Here is a 23,249-nt window from a genome sequence, read left to right on the forward strand (position 1 = left end):
CCTAAACCCTATACGCATGCTCATAAACGCCCTCTCCAAAATCCACATGGCCCCGCCCCCCGCTCCTGAGATCTGAGATCTAAACACACATGCAAACGTTCCTCACACAGATAAACACACACGCTCACCTAGTCTGGCAGAAACCTTTGCTCGTAACTGTGCTCTTGCATTCAGACTGGGGGAGTTAAGAATGAGCCAAGACACCCTAGAAATGAGCTCACAGTCTGTATTTCCATCTCCCCATGCCCCTTTCCTGGAGCACACTAAGCAGGGAACAGCCTACCTCCACTCTCCCAGAAGCCCAGCCATGCAGAAGCTGGGGAACCATTAGCCAAGGGAATAACACACTCCAGGGTACGGGCTGAGCAGGCCGTGGCACCAGGGTCTTCTGCTGCTGGCATACATTTGGGAAGCTCCAGGAAGTGTCTGTCAGGGGCATGCCTGTGCTCTGTGCATTTCCATGCTGGTGTTAGTTGCTTCTGTAAAATTATACGTGCCGCCTTGAGTTTCAAAATTCCAGAATCTTTGGTCTCCTTACGCAAGGGAGACTGTACTTTGGCACTTGAAAAGGGTTTAGGCAAACTTGCGTACACGGAGCAGTCACTGTGGCCAAGGATGTGTTGTACATACACTCTGTCATCAGGCTAAGCCACATTGAACGGCAGCTATGCCTATATGCTGTTACCCTGGGCTTTGCCCTCATGTACAGATCAAGGGTCTCCTACCAGTTCCGGCCCAAACTCTCCACTGAGCTGGAAGTACAGTGATCCTCCCTGAGTAGACAACTTCGTCAAGCCAGCTAGATTCAGGTCTCTGAAGGCAGAGCTGGCAGCTGACAGGAAGGCAGAGCAGAAGGGATCATGAACCTGATTGGCCTGGCAGGAACCTGCCCCCCTTGCAACTGAGGATGGCAAAGGACCAGAGCTTGGTTTTGTTCCACGGAACCAGAAGCCCTGCTGAGTTGGGGCAGTGATAGGAAGCACCTCTGGTGGAGCTGGGCTCCTGTCCTCATCCACCTCCACCTCCTCACAGCTCAGGCCAAATCCACACGTGGACAACAGGCAGTAGACATGCCAGGAGGGTCCAAAGCATCTCTTTCCCTGCTCAACTGACCTCAGAGCCCTTTTCCCCAACAGCCCATTCTCATGTCTTTGATACTGTAGTCTGCAGAAGCCCCTCTAAGGCAGCCTGGGACAAGAGTCTGGAGGGCATACCCAGAGTGACCAGGAGGCCCCATCCGAGGGCAACATGCCTTCCCATGACCGACTGACCCCCTCAGGGAGGCCGGGCAATGCCCCTCAAGGCCAGATTCGCAAGTAGGTACCAGTGGAGCAGACAGAGAAAAGGGGGAACACGCGCTCTTGGAAGTTGACACGGAAGGTGTAGATGTGGTGCATGTCCTCCGCAGCATAGAAGGACACGGCCCCCACCTCCAGGTCCAGGGCGACCCGCACGCGGGACAGGTGCCCACAGCTGAGGGGCGTCCTTTCAGGGCTGGTCACCGCCCAGTACTGCCCGCTGTTGAGCTGCAGCGCCCAGACGCCCTCTTCGGGGGTGAAGGGCGTGAGGCCCTTGCGGCGCACGCTCTCACGTGCCACACCGAAGGCCCAGCCGTCCTTGGAGCCCACTTCCACCTCCCAGTGGTGCCTCCCGGAGGAGAAACCGCAGGATGCCAGAACTCGCATGTTGGTGTCGAAGCGGCGCGGGTGGCTGGGCAGGTCCTGGGCCCGCTGTCCAAGGCGCACGCTCTTAAGATCCAGAGAGAGGATGAGGCGGGGGTTGGCCGTGTCGGGGTCCAAGGTCAGCTCCACTGCGGGGTATGGGGAGGGGGGAAGACAGGGAGAGACGTCCCATGCAGTGTCCTTGCACGGCTCCCATCGCCCCACTCCCACCGCCCCCTCATTAAGTAGGTGTTGAAATCACAGAAAGGCAATTTATGGACCTGATTTGGATCTCAATTCAAACAGATTGACAAATCCAATTTAAAAGACCGTGGGGTGGCCTTCCCTACTGGCGCAGTGGTTAAGACTCTGCCTGCCACTGCAGGCTACACAGGTTCGAGCCCTGGGTCCGGCAGATCCCACAGGTGGAGCAAGTAAACCCCTGCGCCACAACGACTGAGCCTGCGCTCTAGAGCCCGCAAGCCACAACTTCTGAAGCCCGCGAAGCCACCACAAGGAGAAGCCCGTGCACCGCATCGGGTAGACCCCGCGCACACAACTAGAGAAAAGCCCGCGTGCAGCAATGAAGACCCAAGGCAGCGCAAAAGAGAAAAAAAAAGAAAATTGGGGCTGTACAGCAGAGATTGGCAAAACATTGTAAATGAATTATACTTCAATTGAAAAAATAAAATTAAGAAAAAAGACAAGTGGGGGATTTCGGACACTAGATACTGGAAAGAATCATTAATTTTTTAGTTATGACGTTGGTTTTGTGTTTGCTTTTTTAATGGTTTTGTGTTTATGTTTTTTTTAAAGTCTATCTCTTTAGAGACAACATACTGAGATATTTACGGAAATGAGAGCTATCTGTGGTTTGCTGCGAAATAATCCAGTGGGAAGAAGTGGGTAGGGGTGTTTATGAAAAATACTAGCCACGAGTCAATAATTGATGAAGGTGTATGATGAGTACATAATACTCGTCATGCTCTTCTCTCTACTTTAGTGTATGTTTGAAATTTTCCATAATAAAAAGTTAAAATATGCACACTTGCTGCAAGTGCTACTATGTTCCAGGTCTGTTCTAGGCCCTGAGAATCCCACAGTGGAGTATCCCTGCCCTCCTGAAGCTTCCTTTCTGTGGGGAGAAGGAGGAGAGGCAATACATGATAGAGGGATCAGGAGAGCAGGCTGTAATTTCAACTAGAGGGGCCAGGGAAGGCCTTACTGAAAAGGTGCATTTGAGCACAGACATCAAGGAGATAGGAAGTCAGATATGCAGCTGTCTGGGGGAAGGGTGTTCCAGGCCCTGGCACAGCTGGTGCAGTGCAAAGGCCCTTAAGCAGCTGTGTGCTTGGTGCCTTCCAGGAGCAGCAAGGACTGTGTGTGGCTGCACGGAGTGAACCAGGGGAAGAGTGTGCAGTGAGGCTCCAGACCCCGTAGGGCCTTCAAGACCACTGCAGGAACTCCAGCCCTTACTGAGTGAGAGAGGCAGGGCTCTGAGCAGAGGAGGACATAGTCTGACTCGGTTGGTTTAGATTCTTCCCGAGTAAGATCTGATTTAGCTCAGTCACATCAGCATCAGGAATATGTGTCCTCCCCTCCCCACTTCCCTTCCCCTTGGGGTTAGATCCCACTCACCCCAGAGCCCTGCAGGAGTGATCACCACCTCCCTTCCAGTCTTCAGTCTCCCCCTGCTTCCCCCGACCCCTGCACACAATCCCTGTCCCCAGGAGAGGCCTCCGTCTCTCTGGGAGCGGGAACGGGGAAGAGAGGCTTGTCCAGGTGACCGACAAGCACTCCCTGATCTGAGTATCTCAAGGTGCAGGGCACTCCTGCTCTGGAACAACTTATAGGCCTATGGGCCCCACTGTGGCCTGAAGGAATCAGACTTGTGAGGATGAGGAAGAAAGGGCAGTCGATGGCAAAGTTGCTGAGGTGGACAGGCAGAAGGAACCAACCATGCACAGAGCCCCGAGAGACAGTCACTGGATCTCTGCATGGCCAAATGACGGGCACTCACTGTTAAAACTGCCATCATACCTTTCTCCTCTTTCTCCAGTTCTCCCCGAAGATCCTCTGAAGAGGAGAAACAAAGCAGGTTGTGTGTGAATGACATGGGAAATTTCTATTTGGCAACAACGGTGACACCACCTCTTGACACTGACAGCCCCACTGTAAATGTTAAATATCTGGGGGTTCACTCACTCCCCAGATACCCTAGAGTTGATGGGCAAGTGCTGGGCCGATCATGGGGGTGGGGAGGGGGCTGTATTCTAGCTCTACCTCTCCCACTTCCCCCTCTTTTGTCTGGAGCCATTCTGAGCTGAGCTCTCCCTCTTCATCCTTCTTTCTGCCCCCAGTGCCCCTCTACTCCATCTGTCCCCAGGGGAAGCTTCATGCCCTGGGGTAGGGGCGGGGGTTCTAAATAAATTAGCCACCACCGCCTCCCCGCACCAGTCTGGCCTTGACACACCCTAGTTCCTGTTTTATCATACAGCTTTTGGAAAGGCACATCTTCAGGACCCCAAACCACCAGAAACACACCATCACCACCAGGACTGCAGGGCCCAGCCCCACACACAAGTCCCTACCTCTGAACTTCTTGAGCAGCCCCTTTAAGACAAAGGTCTTGAGAGAAACATTCCAGACTTTATTCTTCATCTCAGAAGAGACTGTGGTTGGCTTGGGGGCAGGCACATTGCTGCACCTGCAGGACAAGGACCCTGAGGAAGGCCCACTAACACTGTCCCACTCCCACTGGGCTTGACAGTTAGGATGGTGAGGTCCTCTGGGTGGGGAGAGGTGAAAAGGAGAGCCTGACCCCGTGCCGAATACCCATGGCCAGGCAGCAGATGTTTGCCTCAGAAGGTACCCAGGTAAGGCACTGGGGGCATCGGGAGGTGAGAGGTCAGGGGTGGGGAATGAAGACAGGAAGCTAAGTGGAAAAGAAGAGCCAGCTTAGAGAGGCCCAAGGTATCGTTAGGTCCACTCACCTGCTTAGTGTGTTTTTGAATTCCTGGAAAGAACAATGAGAGAAAACCAAATCAGCATTCACCTTTGAGAAAATAAAACTGGCCCTTCCCTCCTTCCAGGGGAAGAAGCAGGTGTATCACCCCCTACCTCCTGCATGGGCCCCAGGTGGCAAGAGCTTCCCGATGCTCCCGTTTATTACAGAATCATCACTGGAGCCAAGTGCTAGGACCCAATGCTGCCTCTGCTTTCAACATCGCCCAAGACAAGTGACAGCTCTTATGCAACACCTGGACATCACTCAGATTAGTGCCTTTTAAATGACCTGTTTTGTTTTGTTTTGTTTTGGCCTCATGGCTTTGTGGTATCTTAGTTACCTGACCATGGATTGAACCCAGGCCCCCGGCAGTGGAAGTACAGAGTCCAGGGAATTCACTTAAATGACCATTCTTGATCCATTTGTGACTTGTGAAGTTTATTTCGTGGATTGTGACTATTTATTTTAGAAGGAAATAAGACAGAATAAAAAACATCAAAGTGCATCACATGTAGTACGGGTAAGTGTCATTTTCTGAGACTTTTGTCACAACGTATATAATAGAATACATTGTAAGAGATGTTATTGTGGATCATGGTCAAGAAAGTTTTTATCACATCCCTTTAGACCTCTAACCCCAGGAAAATCAGCGCTCCTCTCTCTAGTCCACTTTGGCTCCAGATGTGTGATTCTACTAAACTCATAGGATCTGATTCTGTTCTCGCCGCCATTCTTGTTTCCTCATTTGAAAAGTGGGAGGGATAAATTCATGCCTCCTGCCTTAGGATAAAGGACTCGTACCCTGGCCAAGCCAGGCTCACCTGGAGAACGTCAAGATCAGGCTTGCCAGTTGTCTCCTGGATCTCGCTGCTGAGCTTGGAGAGCTGGGCAATCTCACCCCCAAGCCGGGCCAGGTTTTCATTCTGCTTCTGTGTCACCTCCTGGGACAGCTCCTCCAGGCGGCCCAGGAGCCGACCCTCCTGTTCCACCAGGAAGGCCCGCAGAGCCTGGAACTCCGCCCCAACCTTCTCTCGCTCGGCTGCCATCTGCTTCTGTCCCAGGAGAGGTGAAGTTGAAGAGGGCAAAGGGATGTGGGCATCTGAGACACAGCATTTGGATAGAAGCCTCTGAGCCATCCCACAGGGCAGGGGTGCATCCCCCTCACTGCTCAGGGGTCAGAGACTCACGCGTGCATGCCCACCGTGCACACGCTCTAGTTTAAATGTCCCGATTCCGAGCACGCAGCAGCCTCAACACGTGCCTTCCCTTTCCCTGTCACAGTTGCGCCCATGTGTCTCTTTAGACCTGGGTTCTCCCACCAACCTAGGGAAACTTCAAACTCACCCCAGAATCCCCCAGGGCTGCAGTCTCCTTATTTGAAAAGTGGGAGGGGTAAAACAGTGCCTCCTGCAGTCACTGTAAGGATTAAACTGACGTCCCCAAACACATTTATTTTGTGTTCAAAGCAAGACAACAGGCCCCAAATGGAGTCGCTTATGTTAAGCCCCACATCACCAAACCGAGACCTAATGACAGTTTCAGCTCTCCCACAAATGTTATCTTAAACCAGCCTATAAGGAACGGCCTGATCAGTATTTGTTCAGTAATCTGCCTGATAAACCCCTGCCATCCCCTACAGGGAAAGCAACTTTGCAATAGCCAACCCACTTTTGTGTGTGTGTGACCAAATTTATTGTTATTGTAGAGTTGGAAAACATCTTTGATAGCACACACTGAGATCTCAAACATAATGCCGTATAACTCTTCTCACTTCGGTTTAGTTCAACATTTTCAGCGATGATTTAATATATGATTTATAAGGCAACTTTAAGGTGTGGCTTTGTGGAAGTGGGGGGTGGAGTGGGGGCTGCTGATGAAAACTCATTTTAAGACACAGAAACTTAAAGTAAATCATTGATGTCACTGGCTGTCAGACAAGCAGGCCAACAAAGTACCCTAATTCATTGTTAGGCTGCAAGGGTGACGCAAGTATCTACATGGAGAGATGATGGCAGGTCTCACATTTAAAGAAGCACATTCACAGCATTAAAAACATGTACTGGGCTTCCCTGGTGGCGCAGTGGTTGAGAGTCCGCCTGCCGATGCAGGGGACACGGGTTCGTGCCCCGGTTCAGGAAGATCCCACATGCCGCGGAGCGGCTGGGCCCGTGAGCCATGGCCGCTAAGCCTGCGCGTCCGGAGCCTGTGCTCTGCAACGGGAGAGGCCACAACAGTGACAGGCCCGCGTACCGCAAAAAAAAAAAAAAACATGTACTAACAGGATATCAAAACTGCAAGATTGGAAATAAATTTAAAATACTTCTACCTTCACAGCACTTCTTATGTTTAAATTCCCTCTCTAATCAGACACCCAAACTACTTTGGGATCATAAATCATGTCGATGAATCAAAGAGTCTATAAGTCCTTGGTAGTGCTGGCTTGGGCTCTGCAGGCAGAAAAGACAACTCTTACTCAGAAATGTGTCAGTTCCAGCCAAGATAAAATGCTGTCCCTTCCAGGGTGGAAGAGGTCCAGTGCAATCCATCTGCTACCAAGTAACTGGTTTCCTTCAAGGGTGATGTTATATCAGGCCTCTGCAGTGGTTCTGCTGCTGCCAGGCTGAACATTGGGAAGCAGCAGCAGCTGCTAGATCATTCTTGGTGAGTGGGAGCCCGTGCTGTTGGGCCAATGAAAAGCCTTCTTAACCGTCAAAACAACTCTTCTACTCATGAGCCTCTGTGGCCAACCCACTTTTTTGCCTAGTACAACTTCCTTGTTCCTGCCTCCTCTGCCTGTAAAGTCTCTTGCCTTGTATAGCTCTTCAGAACTTCTTTCTTTCTGCAAGATGGGATGTTGGCTGATTTATGAACCACTGAATAAAGCCAATAAAGCCAATAAAGCCAATAAGATCTTTAAGTTTTACTCATTTGAATTTTGTACTTTAACATTTGTCACCCCTCCAACTTTCACTCTTCACTTTACTTCATTTTAAAGGGCACCTTTTCTGTTTAGCAATCGCAAAAGCAACACAAGTTCATAATATAAAACATGGAAATGCAGGAAAGTAGAAAGAAGGAAGGAAAATCAATGCCAGTGATCAGAGGTAACAGCACACCCACAACGACCTAAGTAAGAGTCTACTGTGTGCAAGCTTTCTATCCTATTCTTTCCATGACCACTGTCCACAGGATTTTCACCCCTGTGATTTCAGACACAGACTCTCGCTCCTGACCCTCTTGAGTCTTTACGTGGACACCTGGGAGGGACTCTGCATGATATAACAAGTGAGGCCTCTCCTGGCCAGTGAGAAGGATTCCATCCCTCCAGGACAAGCGTAAATGTCAAAGTTCCTCTTCCCTGAAAACTCTAGGGGGGGAGGGGGTGGCTGGAAGAGGAGACTATAAGTGGGTTCTGAAGTTAGGAGACCTGGGTTCAGTTCGCTGCTCCCCAGTCTTCAGGATTTGGGCAAGCAGGCAGCAACAGCACAGGGAACTTTACAGGCGTTAACTCCCTCAATGCTGACAACCACCCAGCGACGTGGGTACACTCTCATCCTGATTTACAAATGAGAAGACCAAGACAGAGAGGTGCATTACCAGGAAGTGGGAAGTCAGGATTCTAATCCAGGGACTCTGACCCCAGAGTCCAAGCTTCTTGCAATTATAGCATACGGTCTCCCAAGGAAGTAACACAAGTGGGACAATATTTACCAAAGCACTCTAAATCGGGGTTTCCAACCTCGGCGCTATTGACATTTGGGGCAAGATAATTATTTGTGGTGGAGGGCTGTCCTATGCATTGCAGGATGTTTAAGCAGTACCCTGGCCTCTACCGGTAAACACCAGTAGCACCCCTGCCCCAGTGCTGACAACCAAAAATATCTCCAGACATTGCCAAATGTCCCCTGGGGCCCCAAACTGCCACCAGTTGAGAACTACTCCTCTAAATGGTAAGAGCATTTTCAAATAAAAATATTCCTTCTCCTTGTTCTCATAGCAGCAATGGTTGTCTCATTAAGCAGGTATTTTGTAATCATAAAGGATGTGTGGGCCACAGGGGGGTTGGCTGGGTGGGGGTAGGACAGAGTAGAAAGTGCTAAGCAATGTCATGGGGTGTGGGGTCAGAGACCATGAAGATGCCCAAGCTGGAGAAGGCCCTCTGGATCATGGACGTACAGCAATGGCCGAAGAGCCACATGCTTACTCTTTTTTTTTTTTATCAGTACGCGGGCCTCTCACTGTTGTGGCCTCTCCCGATGCGGAGCACAGGCTCCGGACGCGCAGGCTCAGCGGCCATGGCTCACAGGCCCAGCCGCTCCGCGGCATGTGGGATCCTCCCGGACCGTGGCACGAACCCACGTCCCTGGCATCGGCAGGCGGACTCTCAACCACTGCGCCACCAGGGAAGCCCCACATGCTTACTCTTTTTTTCCAGCAGAGCAGGGTGGAGATCTGGAGGGGTGAGGGGTGAGCCCTTCCTTGTGGAGAGAAGTGAATGTTCAGAAGAGAATGCCTGAGATGTGCATGGGATGCAGGTGTACCAGATGCAGTTCAGGGTCAGGAAAGCATCCTGGGGCACCTGTACACAGGGTCCTCCCCTTCACCCCACACCTCCTTCCCTTAAGGGGGGGTGCAGCCCTCAGGTTGCTCTCCCTCCATTTTCCAACTCTAGGACTTAAGAGCCCTGCCCTAACAGGGCTTAGTGGATCCTTTCATTCTCTTAACCCCTAGTTTTTGAGCTAGGAACTGAATTTTCGAGATGGAAAATGACAGTGACCCACATTTGCCCACCTTAACCAAAATGAACCCCATTTCACTTTCCTGTTCCACTTCAAGGAAGACAAAATACCACCCTAAGCGCTGGGCAGTGAGGGTGCTAGCACAATCGGCTGCTGAAAACCCAAATCCTGGAACCTCCTGCCCTCTGCTGGGTGGGGAGCAGCTCTGCCATCTCCTCCCCCATCCCCCCAACCCCGCTCCCCTAGCCTCGATTTCAAAATCGAAAAAACTCTAAAAATGAAAGAAAGTTTTTTTCATAACTCCTTTGGTGGTCAAATACGCCATAGACTGACAGAAGCCTCCCACTTAGTATGAATATTCATATGTTTCTCTATAGAAATATTAATGTGTTCCATTACAAGATGCTCCACAGACCCTAACTGGGGTGTTATGTAATATTAGGGGGACTATACATCCTGATTCACCTGGACAGTTCCACTTCAAGCCAGCTGTTCTAAAACAATTATTTTAGCCCTCCCTTTCACTCTCAAAAGCTCTGGTTATATAATAAATTACACAGTCACCCTATATAATATGCACCTCATTATATTTCTAAACTCCACCTCGGCTCTTCCCCAGGCACACACTCCAAAGCCACACACACCTAGCCAGAGTGGTGGGTGGCCCTCTGCTGTCACCCAGGGGAGCCACCCTGGGGGTTGCCATGCTCACCAGGAGCTCCTTGCTCTCCTTCCCTTCAGTGGAACGAAATGCCTCATAGTCCTCCAGATCCTTCTTCAAGACCTTCAGCCTGGACTCCAGGAGCTCCTGCGGAAGAGTGAGAAGGAGGACACTGTGGGGAGAGGATTCTGGCAACTCCCACTTGTGCCTTCCTGAAGCCACCCAGGAGAAAGGGTGGCTGTTCATTGAGGAAGAGGCAGCAGGGTTGAAGCCACCTCTGGACGTCGGGATGGCTACAGCCTGCACAGGCTGCACGTAAGGGTACAGGACAGCTGCTGGGTGACTCCAAAGGCCTCAGGGTCTCCCGTCCTCAAGACCATCTGTGCACCATCCAGGCTGACATCAAGCCCGCCAGCAGCCCAACCTGCCTAGTCCTCTCTTCTGCTCTCCTCACCACCATCAGAAAGCCCTCTGGGTGGGAGAGCTGGAGCAGGGTAAGAGCAAAGAAAGACTGGGGACTGTGCCAGAGGCGTCCGCGCACACCCTAGCAAGTTGGCAGGAATGGGAGGTGCCAGAATCCCAGATGGCTCTTGGCTCTCTACTCAGCCCTGGAGCCACCCACCCCCTTACCCCGACCTCCTGGGAAGGTCGTCCCACTCGGCCACAGAAGGTGAGAACACCGAACAGAGCTATGTCCAGGGAAAGGGCTGAGAGTGGGGGTAGCGAATGTGTGGGTGTGACGGAGAAACCGCTCAAAGCCAGGTACTGACAGAAAGAAAATCTCCAAATCTGTGGGGCATCACGCAGGCGGCCCAGTAGGGGCCCAAAGGGAAACGCGAGGGGTTTGGGAAGGTGGTATTGGTGGTGTCGGGGGTGACAGAGGGAGAGCCGCACTCAGTCCCGAAGCCAATGCTGCGCAGCATGGGATAAGGGAAAAGAAGCAGGGGCTCACCTGGGCCTTCCTGCCTGCGCGGGAACGCAGAACGGGGACTGGGGGTCCCGGGGACGCGTAGGGGTGGGGACGGCGCTCACCTTGGCCTCCTGCACCGCCTCGTCCAGGGGTAACACGGCGTGAGCGCGGTGCTCGCGGGCGCGGTCGCACACCACGCAAATGGCACGTCCATCGTCCTGACAGTAGAGCTTGAGCGGTTCGCGGTGCTGCGCGCACCCGGCCGCCCCCGCTTCCGGAGGCCCGCGTTCCCCCTGCGCACCGGCTGTTAGGCTGAAGCGCCGCAGCAGCGTGGCCACCGCGGCCAGCTGCCGGTTGGGCCGCAGCTGGCCCGGGCGCGCGGGCTCGCGACACTGCGGGCAGGGCAGCGAGCAGGACAACTTGTGGGACGCAGCGGTGGCCCCGGCGCCCGAGCGCTCCCAGCAGCGCGCGATGCAGGCGCGGCAGAAGCTGTGGCCGCACTCGACGGACACCGGCTCCCGGAAGAGCTCGAGGCAGATGGAGCAGGTCACCTCGCCCTGCAGCTCTACCGCCAGCGCCAGTGCTTCGGCCCCAGCGCCCGGGCCAGTCCGCGGCCCCACCGCCGCCATGCGCACCCTCAGCTCACCCAAGTCGGGCGGCGCGGGAGAGGATACCTACCCTACGGTACGCCACTCCCAGCGTAGCGGCCGGGGCGGGCCTCCGAGCGCCCACGGGAAGAAGGGCGGAGCTGACGCCTGCTGGCAGAGACTGGAGCTGAGGGTGCGCCAGGATGGGAAACGTGAGGGGAGGGTGCGCTTTGATAGCTGACCGGGCAGCACAGGGCGAGGGGATCTCAGCGCAGGCCAGTGCTCTGCGCTCCAGTTCTGGGCCCCTCAATATCCCGCCTTGGCCCGCGGCCTCCTGGGTCCCGAGGCGCCCTCTCTGCGTCTCTCCCTTCTCTCTGCCCTAACGCGAGCCTGTCTAGGCCGCCCCAGCCTGACCCAGTCAGCCTTGGGAAACGGGCCGGGACAGGTGGAAGCACACGCCCATCTGGGCGCCACTCCCAGTTGCCGCCCGAGGCCCAGCCAGCACAGCCCGAGGGCCTGGCGCCGGACCAGTGTCAGGTTCCCGGAGCTCAGGTTTGTCCGGCCCTGTGCTGAGCTAAATTTAGAGTCTGGAACCTGACTCTTGTCCCCGACCCCCAAGCGTGGCCTTGTATCCACTTTTGTAGCTGCCTCTCCCGCGATTGTGTCCCCCCGCCTCCCCTTTTATTCTTTATTTTTGTTTTGTTTTTTTAAGCAAGTAATACAGTTACAGTCAATTCCCCCACTTTATTCGGTGTTATACCCCTCCAAAACCCAATCCTTTGTTTCTCTAGCTCGTTTCTACAGTCCCCCTACTCACCGCCCAGAACTGCCATTGTATTTGCTCACACCCTCTCTCACCTCACTCCCTCTGGAGGGCACTTGGGGCAGATTTTCTTCCCCAACCTCCTCAGAAACTGCTCTTGTCAAGGTCACCAGTGACCACAGCGATCCTAACCCAAAGGTGAAAGCAGGCCCCTTCTCAGGACTTACCTCCCCTCTCCTCTGATGCTTCCCCCTTCCGGACACCCTTTCTCAGCGCCTTCTGGGATGCTGTACTCCCTGACTCTCCTCCCACCTCCATGGCCTCCTACCCACTTCTTGGCCACCGTGGTGGTTTCCTCCTCAACCTTTGGACTTTCCCTTGCTCAACCCTTGGACTTCTGTCTATACTCACTTCCTTGTGATCTCTTCCACTTTCTTGCTTAAAAGACCTTCTCCCTGCTCCAAAGTACAAAGCCCCAGCCCAGCTCTTCCTAGGATGTCTGGCTCCTGGCTCCCACATCCAACTCACTGGGCAGCATCTCCACATGCAGCATTCTAAGGGGGAGGCACACACTCACGGTTTCCACAATGCACTTCTGCTCTGCCCCTCCACCTGCTCCGCCCACAGCCTTCCCCACCCCATCCCAGTTAACAACTCTACCCCTCCAGGTGCTCAGGCCCAAAGGGGTGAGTCCTCTGACAGACAAGGGAAATGAGAAGGCCCCACTCACAGTCCTCAGCATCTCCTCACTCTCTCACCCCCTCCACCGCATGATCTCCTATAATTTGATGATCACAACAGTTTTCTCCCCTTCTGCCCCACTCCTGCCCTGTCTTCTCCATCCAGCTGTGAGAACAATCCTGTTAAAATGTTAAATCAGATAGGGGCTCTCCTTTGCTGAAATCCTCCTGTGGCTCCCATCTCTCTCAGAGTAAAAGTCAAAGTCTTCACAGTCGTCTAAAGGCCCTACCCATTCTTCCTCTCCATCCTCTGCACACAACCTCTCCACCCTCATCTCCTCTCACTCTCCCCTGCCACGTGGACTTCCTTATTATTCCTGCAATAACAAGTCAGAAAGATCCTACTTCAGGGCCTTTAAACTGGCTGTTAACCTTTACTTGGACCTCTCTTTCCTCAGATACCTGCATGGCTCAGGTCCCATCTCCTTCAAGCCTTTTTTCAAAAGTCACCTTCTCAAAATCACACATTACTATATTCTCTCCCTCAACGCCGGCTCTGTTTTCTCTCTAGCACTCTACCTCCTCTGGAATAGGAGCTGATAGATGTAATGGACTATGTCAGTTTTGTTCACAGTTGAACCTCCAGTTTTCTAGAGCAGTTCTTGGTACACAGTAGAGCTCGGTAAACTTTTCTTGGATTGAATTGATTTAAATGTGGCTCAAAATTCAGATATACAGAGCGGTTAACAGTGAAAAATCTGCCTATCACCTACGTCCCAGTTCCCTTACAATCCCAAGCAATCAACTTTGCAATTCTGAATTACTTTATACAAATATTACATATTTTGCTACACTCCCCCCTCTTTTTGTTTAACAAAAGTAACATCCTGCACCCAGTCTTAACTTTCCTTTTTTCGGCTCACAGTTCATTTTGGGTATCGTGCCGGACGACTTTCCCTTCTTTTTCCCCGCTGCCTCCAAGGGTTTATCCCGGTCCTGTGCTCCCCCGGGCGACCCTCGGTAGAGGTCCGCTCGCCTAGAATCAGTAGAGGACCCTGGAACAGCTCCCGGCGCTGGCCGCCGAGCTTTGCTGCGTTTGGGTTGTCGCGACTGGCGATGCTATTCATTCACCCTTGCCTTTCGCCAATAAAGGACTAAGGGAACATGGAAAATGCGATGTCGGAGAGTGGGGATGTAGCTCAGTGGTAGAGCGCATGCTTTGCATGTATGAGGCCCCGGGTTCGATCCCCGGCATCTCCAGCGCAGGTATGCGTGACCATTTTGCTTCCTCTCCTTCCAAGTTTCGAAACGCAGAACACTAGGAAAATTCCTGAAGAGTGGAGTTTGCGCAGGTTGGAGGAGCCGGCGGCCCTCACCCACTACAAGCCCAACCCCGCGGCTCTACCTTTAAACTTCGGACTGAAAAATCACAGGGTGAGCTCATCGATGGCGTCAGCGTGAGCAGTTTTTCCCTGCGCTGAGCCGTACGTTTTCCAGGGATGGAAAAGGGCGAGGTCCCTGGCAGAAAAGGGCAAGAAGAAAACGGACGGAAGTGGGAGGGACGGTCAGTCAAGCACGATCGGTAGAGTTTGAGTTTCCTGGGCTGCTAAGAATCTTGTCTTTAGTGGCCAGATCTTGTCCCAACTAACTTCAAACCTGGAGCTAGATACAGCCCGAATCCTACCTTGAAGTAAGAATTACTGAAGAAAGTGGCACACACGCCCGGCTAGCTCAGTCGGTAGAGCATGAGACTCTTAATCTCAGGGTCGTGGGTTCGAGCCCCACGTTGGGCGAAGTGTGTGTTTTGGTCACACGAAGCACTTCCTTGCCTGACCCGCTTTCGGAAGAAATAAAGAAATCCTGTACGGGAAATTACCTGTGTGTGATATTCACTAGGCCGTTTTGTTGTCACTCTCCGGTTCATTGATTAATCTATCCTTTACCTACTAACAAAGTGGGTTTTTAAAAAATTTTTTGGGTTAAAAAAAATTTTTTTTTAATTTTTTTTAAGACATACATAATAAAATGTACCACTTTAACCATTTAAAAAAATTGAAGTATAGTTGATATACAATGTTGTGTTAGCTTCTGGTGTACAGCAAAGATAATATATATAGATTGTTTTTCAGATTCTTTTCCATTATGGTTTATTACAAGATATTGAATATAGTTCCCTGTGCTATACAGTAGGACCTTGTTCATTTTCACCATTTTAAAGTTCACAGCTCTGTGGCTTTAAACACATTCACATTGTTGGGCAACCATCACCACCATCCATCTCCAGAACTTTTTCATATTCCCCAGCTGCAACTCTGTACCCAGTGAACATTAATTCCCTAACTATCTTTCTCCCAGCCCCTGGCAACCACCATTCTACTCTGTCTCTATGAATTTGACTACTCTAGGGACCTCATATAAGATGAACCATACAATATTTGTCCTTTTGTGATTGGCTTATTTCACTTAGCATAATGTCTTCAAGGTTCTTCCACGTTGTAGCATGTGTCCGAATTCCTTCCTTTTAAGGCTACATAATATTCGATTGTATGTATATACCACATTTTGTTTATCCATTTATCTCTCGATAGACACTTGGGTCCCTTCCATCTTTTGGCGATTGTGGATGCTGCTGCTATGAACATGGGTGTACTACTAGTACACATGTTCGAGTTCCTGCTTTCACCTCTTTTGGGTATATATCTAGAAGTGGATTTGCTGATATATGGTATTTCCCTGTTTAATTTTTTGTGGAATTGCCATACCATTTCCCACAGAGGCTGCACCACAGAATGAGTTTTTAAAACATCTTTTGAGTAGGTAATAAACTGTACTGTTCAAAAATTGAACCATCTATAAAAATATTCAGTGAAAAGAATCTAACTTCCATCCTCCCTTCCTAGGTAACAAGTTTTGTATCTATGTACATATTCTTCCAGAGTTTTTTAATGCAAATATATTTTTGTTTTCCCCTATTTTACACAAAAATATAATTACAGCTCTGTTATATTTTGATGATCTTTCCATCTCAAGACATAGAAATTTTCCTCAGTATTTTTTTTGCAGCTGCATAATATTCCACTGTAGATGAACCCTAGTTTAACAGATCACCGACTGATGGATATTCATAGTTTCCAATCTCTTGCTATTACAATCAATGCTGCAGTTAATAAGCATGTAGTGTTGTCATTTTGCACTTTTGAACTTATATCTGTAAGGCAAATTCCCAAGAAGTAAGATTCCTGGGTCAAGGTATATATGAAGTTGTAATGTAAAATAGACAAATCATCAGGCTATGGGTCCTACAGGGTGATCTTACCTCCCTCCAGTCATGAATAAGATTGACTGTTTCTTCACTGCCTTGGTGGCATCGGGCTGCTTTAACAACAAACCTAACATGTGACTGTCCCTACCCCCTTAAAATTAACAGGGCCCCTCACTGTCTGTCCTATAGGATAATAACCATTGCAGGGCCAACAGGGAGAGGGACCTTCCTTTTGCCTCTCACAGGCACATACTTGGACAAAAGATTTTGAAGATCACATTGTCACTCTAATTTACGGTTTCTAATCCAATTCTATAGGACAACGTTATTTTTTTCTCTTTTCAGTCCTGTTTCTGTGGGAGGCCATCATGTTTTCTTCACTTGCAAAGCCATGACATCATTGGAAAGGCCTGCTCAGTTATTTTTTACTCGGCAAATTTTCTCCTTGGACAAGGAGACTCCAACAAGATATAAGACATTAAATTTGTATGTGATGTTATACAAGGTCTTGGTGTCATATGGGGGATATATAAATTATTAGATCATGCATGTAGTTTATGAAGTGGTCTAAAACAATGATTATATATAATTTATATGTAAATTATTAATCAACCATCCACACGAATATTCTTATTTAAAAACCTCATTTGAAACAGAAGATTATTTCCAGGTTTAATATATGCTATATAGAATATGGCTATATTCTAACTAGTCTAAAAATACTCCAGTATCACCTTTTTCTTTAACAGCCACTGGTTTCCCTTTACTAGACTTGAGAAAATCATTCTTCTATGGTCTGTGTAGCATCAGGAGAGAAGGTTCAATCACTATCAAATGCTCACCCATTATTTCATTGCTGTTTATGTCATATCACATTGGTTTAAGGGTGCAAGTCCCCCCAAGAAAACGGCAGGTCTCAGTCACATGCTGGTGTCATGGGGAATGTGAATTGTGGGTAAGGAGGAAGACAAAATGTCAACCAGAGCGAGCTAATTCTGGAGGACTGCCTGCAAAAGGAAGAGTGGCCAAAAAAGACGACCCAGAATGACCTGCTCCTCTATTCTGTGTCAGGACCAACTGAACTAAAATCACTGGCTATTTTGGGAAACCCTCTCTGTTATCATTTGAGATGTTTAGTGCCTAAGGGCAAGGGGGAGTCTTTTGAATAGGGAAAAGTATGTATTCTTTTCAATACATACTTCTTTTGTGATTAATATTCAATGTATTACAGTTGTAAATGTTAAAGTCTAGTTTTCCTCAAGGCTTTAAATTTAATTTACAAATATTGTTGTTCTTCTTATAAAGCTAGAAATTTCTGAAACAAATGGAACAATCCCTTTCACTGGTTCTTTCATGAATTAAGGTTACCAAAAGGCATCTTCCTGAACACCTAAGCCACTGGTGATATTCTCTTAGACATTTTAAATGACAATTACAGAATTTATCTGAACCTTCAATTCGTGGTGAGGTGAGGGAGGCACTGGGGAGGCAGTGATTAGGTCACAGCTGGAATCTAGAGCTGGTGTTTATTGTTTATTTGAAATTTTCTGAATGAACCTATGTGTTAATTCATTTGTCCTTAAAAACTCCACATTGCGTTAAAAACTCTACTCTGTTCTTCATTTGCCTGGGAGTCCTCAAAGACATAAGATCCCGTGTCCTCCACTCATTTTTCTATCCACCTGCAAACAAAACCAGCAAATGGTGCGGAGGCAGTCATCTGAATGCAGAGCCAAGGAGGTATAGGTGTGGCTCCTTAGCCTCCAAGCCCCTGGTCTTCCGTCCTTGAACCCACCAAGTTTACTCCTACTTCAGGGCCTTTGAACTCTCTGCTCCCTCTCCCAAAGGCCTCTTCCCCAAGATATTTGGAAGGCTAGCTCTTTCTTATCTTCCTGACTCCACTCATTGTCACCTCTTCTGATGCATCTTTTCTGGCCTATCTCTCTAATACTGTGCTCTGCCTGACACTCTATCAGATCACCCTCATTAATTTTCTCACAGTCCTTATCGCTCTCTGAGAACATTCTTCTACCTGTTTATTTGTTTGTTATTTTAATTGCCCATCAGAAGGTAAACACCAGGAGGGCAGGGACCTGGTCTGTCTTTTTCACTGCAATGTAAATGAACGAGTGAATGAAGTTTCCTTTTAATAGTGGCACACCATAGGTTTGTTGCAAGGGTGCAAAGGAGTCAATGATGCCCAGCATCTAGAACAGTTTCTAGTCCACGGTAAGGACCCAATTCATGAGATTTGTAGCTATTAATATTGTTTCCTAACCTTGAAGTTTTACACATAAAAGAACCAGAGGGAAAGGGAGATGATCAATAGAGTGACGATAGAAGGCTATTCCATGAAATCTATGAGGATTATGAAGAAAAGAGGCAGTGGAATGGGAAGTGGTAGATGTAGAGATAAAACCGAAATGGTGGAAGAGAGAAAAGTGTTGAAGCTGAGTGATGAGTACTTGGGGTTTCCTAATACCATTCTGTCTACTTTAAATTTTCTAATAAAAGTTTAAAACATGAAAGCAAAAAGGAATACAATTACTTTTGAGTGAGAGATTTAGGTAAATAATTTTGTAGAGTAATGATGTTGAGGTTTATTTGGAAAAAAAAAGTAAAGATCTAGCAAAGCTACAATTAAATAGAGCTCTCAGTGTAAGCTTACATCCTTTAAAGGATTTCCCTAGGGTATGTCAGAAGTGGGGGAGCCAGGGACTTTGGGCCCCATGTACTGTCCTGACACCCAGATTTGGCTCTTTTCTTTTACTCTTCACTAAAAATCAATCAATCAATCAAGCTCCCTGAACATTCTCCTGCATCCAGGAAAAATTATAGATAGGCCCGAAGTGTGAACTTCTACCAGGAAACAAGGATGCTCTCAAATTGCCAGGGCAATGCTGAAAGGACCAAGGGACCAATTTAAAGGGGCTTCCACTGACAAGCAGCTACAATCTAAGGATCAAAAAGAGAATAATTTTAGCATTAATTGAAACAAGATGAATCTAGGAAAGCTGTCAAGTCCTATTGACGATTTAGCATGAAAGGTAACCCAGAAGAAATATGACTCACGTGAGACAGCTTTCTGTGGCACTTATTGCTCAGTCCAGCTGGTTCTTTGGTGTTAATTGTGTTGCACTGAATTTGTTTACTGTCTCCCCAAGGAAGTTAGATGACAACTCTGTTAGCTGAGGCACAGACCAAAATCCACCTGGAGAAGAGTGACAGGACTGAGTGATGGTCCTGGCCTCCCAGAGTCCTGGGTCGGCTTGGAGGGGGTGCAAGAGAACCTCTGGCAGTCCGGAGCCTCGGATGCAGGGACTGTACTGACTCATCTCAAATTACTATGAAAAACACGAGGAAAAAAAAAGAAATTGGGTCAGCAGGGGAAAGCCTGGGAGAATTCTTCCAAGTGGGGTCCAAAATTCTTCACTCTTCTAGGGCTCTAAGTTGCATGACAGGGCCCTGTCATTTTTGGTTGGGTTTACATCTGTAAACCCAGGTAAGGCATACAAATAAGTATAAAAGAGCAATGATAAAGAGATGGGCCCGATATTGATTCTGTGTGTGTGTAAGTTATGTGAATGCAGGTGGCCTAACAAGTTTTGCCATCACTGGGCTATTTTTGGTTACGTTTTGTCTGCATTTAAGATGTGTGAAATTTTAGGGAATTCCCTGGACGTCCAATGTTTAGGACTCGGCATTTTCACTGCCAGGGCCAGGATTTGATACCTAGTCTGGGAAATGAGATCCCGCCAGCTGCGAAGCGAAGCCAAAAAAGAAAAGAAAAAAAAAAAAAAATGCGTGAAACTTGAAAGAGAATTTGATTTACCACTTTGATGTTTTCTCTACTCGACTTTCAAGTTTGACAGAAGTCCTGGGAAAGAAGTTGCTTCTCTCACGTGTAAGTTTGTGTACCGTCAGGTGTATGAGAGTGTGAACCCCATTTTCTAGGCTGCACTGCAAAAGTCCACATCGTGTGTTTCTCTACTGACATCTCTCCGGCCGGGAACTCTGTTTTGGGGACTCCAAGCACCGCTGGTCTTCTTCTGTGAAGCCTTCGCTGCCTTTTCCCCTTGATCTCTGGAGCCCGTTTCTCAACACACCTGTCACTTCTCACAGGCCTGAAACAGATGCGCAGCAAGTGAGGATCGGTGAAGAAGGCGGCTGACCGAGACACCTCTGGAGAGACTGATGGTTCTTTTTACTGTTCTGCACTGCCGCTGAGGACAGGTTGATGAGGAGGCGCAGGATGGGAGTGAAACCAGTCAGGGTAGAAAAACTCAGACTCGCTCACGGTGTTGTCCGTAAGGCGGAGGTGGTCGCGATAGCCAGCAGCGCCGAGCGGGAGCCAGTCACCAGCAGATCACTGGCAGAACCAGGTGCTTTTCCGGCTGTGCTAACTTGAATTTCTCTCGGTGCCCTGTTTCTTCCCGCATTCTCCGTTCTTTAGCACCGTCTACTATTTCCTCTACCCCACATTTGCTCACCTTATGTGATGTGTCTGCGCCTCAGTGGCCTCACCTACAGTAGAGGGAGACACCTGCAACAGGACCAGACACAGTCAACATGATGTGATAGATGGTGTGGTTATTACTGCTATCTTTCCTGTGAACAATTCCCCGGCCTGACTTCCACTATACGTTTCCAACGCACTCCTTCTTGTACTTTTAAAAAATATTTCATTTGTCGTTGAGTGGCATTCCCGCCTTTTGCTGCCTCTAAATCTTCTAGGATTTTAAGTTCTGTGAAGTCTGGCTCTAATGACATAGACCACCTGCTTTTGCACTGCAGACCTAGAGATGTGGAACATATTAGCTTGAAGGGAACTGGTAATAGATTGAAAAAGACAGGAGTATGGATAAAACTGTAAAAGTTATGCGTACTTTTATACACATACATTCCGGCAACAAATGACAGAAGTAGGCAGGTTAACTGGAAGAAACTGTTTTAGCAGGGGAAAAAAAAACAAATATAACGTTGTTGTTTCCGCCCGGTTTCGAACCGGGGACCTTTCGCGTGTTAGGCGAACGTGATAACCACTACACTACGGAAACACATGGCTGTTCGGCTTCCCATACCTTTTATAGGACTTATGATCATGGTCAATGTCCAAGACCCTCTACCCATCCGCTGGCTCAGAGCCCCCCGGAACAATTCTGCCCTGGAATACCGGTCCCTTGGCGGCCTTGGGTAACAGTGTTTGTCAAACTGTGGAGCGCGATCCGTTAGTGGGTAGTGAAATCAATCAAGTGTAGCAATTAAAAAAAAAAAGTGTGAATGAAAGCAGCGGGCCTCGTGGGAGGGAAGGTAAAACGTGGCTTGAGGCTGGATAACCCTCTCCATTATCTCTGTCTTCTAGCGAGATAGCTGCCAGGTTTAAATTTTCAGATAATTTGTGCTCTATTGACAGTTAGATCTAAAGGGTTCAAATACATTCAAAGTATATGAGATTTGAATATATTTTGTCAAAATGTAAATTAGATATGAACAAGCAACAATGAAATTAATTTTACATATGCTTTCAATATAATTATATATTTCTTAGAAATTATACAAAATTATTAAGAATAAAGGGGAGATTGAAATTAGTGAATATCAAATTTTAAGTCGATGTTATTTAAATAAAGCTGAAAAAAATTTATTAAATTTTGAAAACGTAGTGAAATCTTTTAAGTATTTTATAAAAATAAAACTATTCAATTTCCAGAATTGGGATGAGGTTTAACATATGCTATATGTAGAGCTACATGTATGCAAATTTAAGAGTAGTATCGATGGTATAATATTGCAAAATGTTTTTCTGTTGCCGATGCTTGTTCCCAAAGACCTAGGTAACCAGGAATTGGAATAGAGGCTGAGTCCTACTGAGTAGGGATCCTTAAAGTGTCTGTGACACGGAAGGCCCTCTCCCCCAGAGCACAGGGCAGGAGGCCCTCTTGTCCAAGTCTAGTTCAAGGTTACCAAGGGGCCTGCAAGTGGCCCAATCCATGGACGCTCTACCATTTTCCCTTCCTAGACTATAATTTGACTCTACCCACTTGTCGTCCCTTTTTGCACATCTCGACTCCCTTGGCTTCAATGGAAGCTTCGCTGCTGGCTTTCCTCCTATTCCGACTCCTCCTTCTTGTACCTGAGGCCATCTCCCTGAGGGTCAGATCCCAGCTCACAGCTTGACCCACACTCTATCCCTGCAACTGAGACTCCAGCTAAGACTGCTCTCCCCTGTCTTGCACATGTCCCTTTAGACGTCTCCCAACTTGTTCAAGACTGAACTCATTACTCCTCTCTCCTCTCTCCCCCGCCACTTCCAATCTTCAGTATCCGATCTCGGTTGTTAAACCATCGAAAGCAGAAATCCAGGAGACCCCTCTCCTTCCCTGAGTACAAACCATACATTCAGCTCCTTCACCGCTTCTCCGGTCGGCTGCTGCCTTGCCCCTGGCGCCAGCCGCCTCCTGTCTGGACCGTGACTGTTTCCTTCCGGCCCCTCTCCCTGACGCGGTCTCAGTCCCCTCACACCTCCTGCTCATCATTCCTGAAAGAATCCAAGACGTAAATCAGTGCGAGTCCTTCTGCCTCTGCAGCTTTTACTACAGCTCGAGGAAAAGACCAAAGATCCTACCATGCATTTGCCTAACGTCTGAACCTATGAACGCCAAGAGCAACGTGGGTCACTTACTAGCACAGGGATTCTAAACCAGACCCGGCCCGAGGGGCAGCGGTGGAAGGGGCGGAGAGGAAAGAAAAGCAGGAATTGTAGCAAAAAGCTCGGGCGGGCGTGCCCTGGGCTTGTTGGGAGACAGGGAAGAGAAGCTTGTCCACTTAGGATTCTCTCTCTCTCTTTTCTTTTTTTTAACATCTTTATGGGAGTATAATTGCTTTACAGTGGTGTGTTAGTTTCTGCTTTATAACAAAGTGAATCAGTTATACATATATATATATCCCCATATCTCCTCCCTCTTGTGTCTCCCTCCCA

General features: G+C 48.8%; 1 protein-coding gene across 1 annotated transcript; it reads right to left on the minus strand.

The window, feature by feature from the left end:
* Positions 1-812: 812 nt before the first annotated feature.
* TRIM7 (tripartite motif containing 7) lies at positions 813-11,607 on the minus strand (the record flags this gene model as incomplete). Its single annotated transcript, XM_082836667.1, is given in 9 exon segments — positions 813-1,810; positions 3,300-3,309; positions 3,311-3,381; positions 3,702-3,737; positions 4,253-4,368; positions 4,655-4,677; positions 5,490-5,720; positions 10,120-10,215; positions 11,101-11,607. Coding segments are annotated over 9 exon segments (1,602 nt in total). The 3' UTR covers positions 813-1,298.
* Positions 11,608-23,249: the final 11,642 nt, after the last annotated feature.

This window comes from Leucopleurus acutus (assembly GCF_964270905.1).
Source record: "Leucopleurus acutus genome assembly, chromosome: 3".
Lineage (NCBI taxonomy): Eukaryota > Metazoa > Chordata > Mammalia > Artiodactyla > Delphinidae > Leucopleurus > Leucopleurus acutus.